Source organism: Dipodomys merriami, unplaced genomic scaffold, assembly GCF_024711535.1.
Source record: "Dipodomys merriami isolate MVZ:Mamm:240054 unplaced genomic scaffold, mDipMer1.0.p SCAF_286, whole genome shotgun sequence".
Taxonomy (NCBI): Eukaryota; Metazoa; Chordata; class Mammalia; order Rodentia; family Heteromyidae; genus Dipodomys; species Dipodomys merriami.
In genome coordinates, this window is record NW_027204337.1 from 734,223 (window position 1) to 739,175 (window position 4,953).

Below are 4,953 nucleotides of genomic sequence, written 5' to 3' on the forward strand. Positions count from 1 at the left end.
GGCTGTCTAAGTTCTGGGGCTGGGAAGGTGGCTCAGTGGTACAGCGCTTGCCTTGCATGCTCAAGGCCCTGGGTTCGATTCATCAGCACCACATAAGAAAAAAGCCGGAAGTGGTGCTGTGGCTCAAGTGGTAGAGTGCTAGTCTTGAGCTGAAGAGCTGAGGGACAGCGCCCAGGCCCAGAGTTCAGGCTCCACGACCGGACCCAAAAATAAATAAATAAATAAATGAAGTTCTCTCTGAACTACTTTTCAATTTGTTTTCTTCTTAGGACACACACATTCACACACATCCTGAAGAATATTTCCTAGTTCATCTAACAATGTTTTACTACCAATTCTCTAGTCCACAAGTAATTGTATCATCTACATAGGACAAGACTATTACATTAGGCCACTGACTGCTCTGACAGGTCCCTGTGTCAACAGTCAGCTCTGCAGGAAACACATGTGCACCTTGGCCCATGCTGCAGGTGCCATACTGTGCTGGTGGTGGACTGATGGGGAGCACATACCCTGCTCTGGGCTTCTCACTCCTGTCCCAAGGGGCTTGCCAGGTTTGCCTATTGCATGAAGACTTTTGCAATGTCCTCCTCTCCTCACCTGGCTCCTTACCAAACTTTTCTTTTGTGTACCTTCCATTTTGAGTTCTGGCATAGACCATGAGCCCAACCAACTTCCCACCACATCAGATGAAGTCTCCACATCAAACTTTTGGTAACAAACATTTAAGTTAGAATGCACATATAAAATTTTGGCTGGGTTTGGTTCAGACCCCATATACAAGTGAGGCAAAGATGGTTGGCTGTGGATGCTACAGGTAGTCATCTACTCAAAGTACTGAGACCTCTATAACAGGGACTTCAAACAAGGGTGTAAGTGATCCAGAAAAATGAAAGAGAGAATTTCAAAAGAATTTCTTAATTCAAATTCATTGAGGGAACAGAAAAAATGTATACTTAATGTTAAGCTAATTATGGGAGGAAAAATTACCTAGAGCTGGACAAACATAAAGATACAAGTGTTCCAGGTAACACAAGGGGGCCTTCGTTGGTCACTGGGAGTCTAGTGAAAATCCTATGATAGCCTTGTTCAGTACCCACTGTGCTCAGTATCCCAGCTTCTGCTCCTTTCAGTCATTCTGAGGTGCATCATTCCAGGTTAACCTGAGGAAGAAACAAGGGTTCACCTATCATTGGGGTCAAGAGTGCTTGGGAATTGGAGGTTGTTGGTTAAATACTTAGATCTCTGGAGAGCAGACTCTTCAGGGTCCTGACTGAATCATATTAACTGCCCCAGCATGATATCAGAATTTTCTCTAAAATAAATATGACTTTATTTGTTTTCTTTATCCAGTAACATTCACTGAATGGCTATTGAAAATAATCTAATTTAGAGCTGAAATCTTCATACAAAAGCAGAATTCTTCTAAAGCCTATTTTTGAAAAGGGCTACAGGATGAACTGTGTGGTAGGACCCTTGACATTCTGAAAACTTTTGTAACTTAACCCATTCTTAGTGATTGTGTCTATGGTGAATATGTACCTAAGTCATGGTTCACCACTTCTCTTCTGAACATAGCTTTTAGAATGAGCTGAAACTAAATATCCTGTTAATCACCCGTGGGAGTGGCCTTGAAATAAAGTGTAATCAGAAAGGGAAAAACAACAAAAATGCTTAAATACATCTGAACAGCTCAAACTGAAATGCGTATTTCTCCTACATCTATGTGCACACAGCACAAGACCACAGCCTTCTCGTTCAAATATATTGGTATTCTGGGACCTTAAATCATCACCAGTTGATTCCTTCTTTTCTTATATTACTGTTTCAAGTATACTGAAATATTTGGCCACATTTTATATGTTGAGATCTCTCTTTGAAGGACTCATTCTGTACTTTACAAACATGGACCACATTGTCCTGCATAGTAACTTGAACTTCTGCAAGGACCTATGGACTAGACAGAAACATAAAGGTATGTGCATGTGCATTCACATGAAAAAAGATACGAAACTATTCGTGACAATCTACCATTACCCTGGCTTATAAGATATATCAATATCAACTTCAATTGAGGACAATGACTATACCCTATGGAAGAGTTTATGTTCATACAAGACTGGTAACTTTTCTGCACGAGGGCCAAAAACCCATTTTAGAAAATATCTTCTCCGGCCTTGGAGTGCTTTCTACTCAGGGCCTGGGTAATGTCCCTGAGCTTTGGTAATAAAGGGACAAAATTGTTGAGTCTATCAACTTAATTCACAGCACTACTTGTGGGAAATTTGGTGATAATTGGCCATAACACTCTCACAGCAATTCCTACCTAGTTTGCTTTTCAATTGTGATCTTTAAACCTCATACTCTTGAGCAACTAAGAATTCCAATGTGAAGTACCAGTGCCCTGTTAGATCAGGAGATCTTACTTACTTGATCCAAGCAGGACTCATGGTGTCCACATAACAGGATATAAAATTCATAACATCATATAGCCCTAGGCAAAGGTCCTTTTGCAATCACTTAGTAAAGGACTGTTTACCTATCATTGGGTAAACCACATCCATATTCTTCCACTAAATATTTGGAAGAATGTATTGGTTACATGTATTTTATTATGGCTCCTCAGGTTGAATTCAGGGGCAAAAATTTGTGAGGCTTCCTTTACCTTCTATACCAGATGCCCTTTTGTATCACTGATTTTTCACCTTAGGGTCTTGCTTCTCTGCCTGGGCCTTTCAACACACTAATTTTATAATTACATATCACAAGTAGCAAACAAGATAGGCACATATAACCAGAGCCATGCTTTTATTGGCTAAGATACCATTTTCATGAAGCATTTCCATGGGATGGCCTACAAATACTATCTAATTTCAGCTTCCTGAATAGCAAGGATTCAACACATGAGGGAGTGTAATTGCTCATTTTTAATTGCTAGTCTTAAATTAAAAGAAGGAAAGGGTATTTTACCAATTCAGTGAGCATTTAGTCCTTTAAATTCTGATTTCAAGCAAAGTGTTGGCCAAATGATAACAGAAATAATAAAAAAATTAATTAAATAAGTTATCATCAGGCATACTTTGAATGAATGTGGCACATTGGTTCATAATTTGAGCTATATAACAAGCCTAGGTGGGACTCTGATCTGTGAACCATCCCTTTTCAGAAATTATCCAGTCTGTAAACATGGGAGAATGAACTATTTCCAAATGGATGTGGTGTGTGTGTGTGTGTGTGTGTGTGTGTGTGTGTGTGTGTGTGTGTGCGTGCACGTGCATGTGTGTGTGTGGTACAAGTAGGAAGGCCAAGGGCACAGGTGCCTCCCAATACCCCTATTTTTTAAAACTAGGCCTCTGTAGATAAGCAGAAGGGTTGGGCTGGGAAGGTGGCTTAGTGTTAGAGCACTTGTCTTGCATGCACGAGGCCCTGTGTTTGATTCCCCAGCACCACATAAGCAAAAAGAAAAAAAAGCTGGAAATGGCACTGTGGCTCAAGTGGTAGAGTTCTAGCCTTGAGCCGAAGAGCTGAGGGACAGCACCCAGGCCTAGAGTTCAGGCCCCATAACTGGACCCCCCCCAAAAAAAAGGAGAAGGGTAAACAATGTGAGGGAAGGGGTTAAAGAGCAACTACTTAACTCTTGCAATGTGAACTCCTCTGTCCTTATCTTGTAAATAGAATCACAGGCAGGATTAAAGGATCTTTTTTTTATTGTGAAAATACCATACAGAGTAGTTATTATTTTTGAACAATTGAAATAAATACAGAAATTATTGAAGCCACAGGAAGCCTGAGCTGAAGCACTGAAGCAAACTTCCTGTTACCAGAGAGAGATTTCTTCAGAACAGCCCACAGGGCTCATGCTTTGATTCCTAGCTTTTATGGAGACCAAGATGAGACAATCTACTTTGAAGCCAGTTCAGGCTGGCTTCAACTCAGGTCCTAAGTTCAACAACTTATATTGGCACAAAAACATTCCTTCATGAAAGTGTGAAAGTAGAGCTCTTCATGTAACCGAACAGCTCTGGACATATCTAGAATGACTGGCATTTAAAGGATCTGGAATCTTGGTCTAGGTTTACTAATTAAGCACTTTCTGATATAACAGATATTTTTTCTAAAGACCTCCAGGATATCTTTAATTACATAACTATACAGTGGCATCTATCTTAGCTCTAGAAATTCTAAATTTAGGTCAACCTTTGTGTTTCTGTAAAAGAAGACACTATATTTGTTGGAAGCCACATTTTGGAAGATGGAATACTGGAGTCTATTACACAGTTAGCTGTCTGCAAGCAGCCTGTTGTAACAAAGACTTGCAGTCCACAAATACACTTAGACAACTTGGAAACAGGACAGAAAGGGGAAAAAAGGATAAAAACAACACCAAGAAACCAATCAGCACCAAGAGAGTGCTGAATTGGGACACTATGATGACCAGAGACAAGCCAGGAGACAGGACAAAGGACATGATTACAGAGACATGTGGCATGGCATCTGGTGCCACTGCTGGTCCAGCCTAAATAGGGCCTAAGCAGGAGACAGCGCTACAGGAAATTCCCAGTCCCAGGCACTGGACTATCAGTTTGAGTAACATATCAGCCAAATGCCCATACCTGCTTGCAGGGATCCAGCCACACCCATCATTTGAGAGGCAAGTGATGGATGGGGCATTTCCTTCCCCCTGCATGAAAACAAGATGCCAGACCCCACTATCTACCATGTGGCCAATAGGGCAGCAGCCACACCTGACTTCATTACTTAATATTACTGAATTATTAAATCAACTTATAAAATGTTACATCCTCTTTATCATTTTGTAAACAGTTAAAGAATTTGCTTTTTATAAAAGCCATTTTTCTTGCGCCGGAGCTCTGAAAGAATAATGCTCACATTCACCAAAAATTAAAAATTCTTCTTTTGTTCTCATGTTCTTGCCTCCTATCATAACAGTCT

General features: G+C 40.5%; 1 protein-coding gene across 1 annotated transcript in view; it reads right to left on the reverse strand.

Annotated features, from left to right (window-relative positions):
• Positions 1 to 4,641, reverse strand: part of LOC138838633 (zinc finger protein ZFP2-like) — a 50,909-nt gene extending 46,268 nt beyond the window's left edge. The window contains 1 exon segment of the mRNA XM_070038035.1: positions 4,614 to 4,641. Within this exon segment, the coding sequence (XP_069894136.1) occupies positions 4,614 to 4,641 (28 nt within the window).
• Between the last annotated feature and the right edge of the window lie 312 nt (positions 4,642 to 4,953).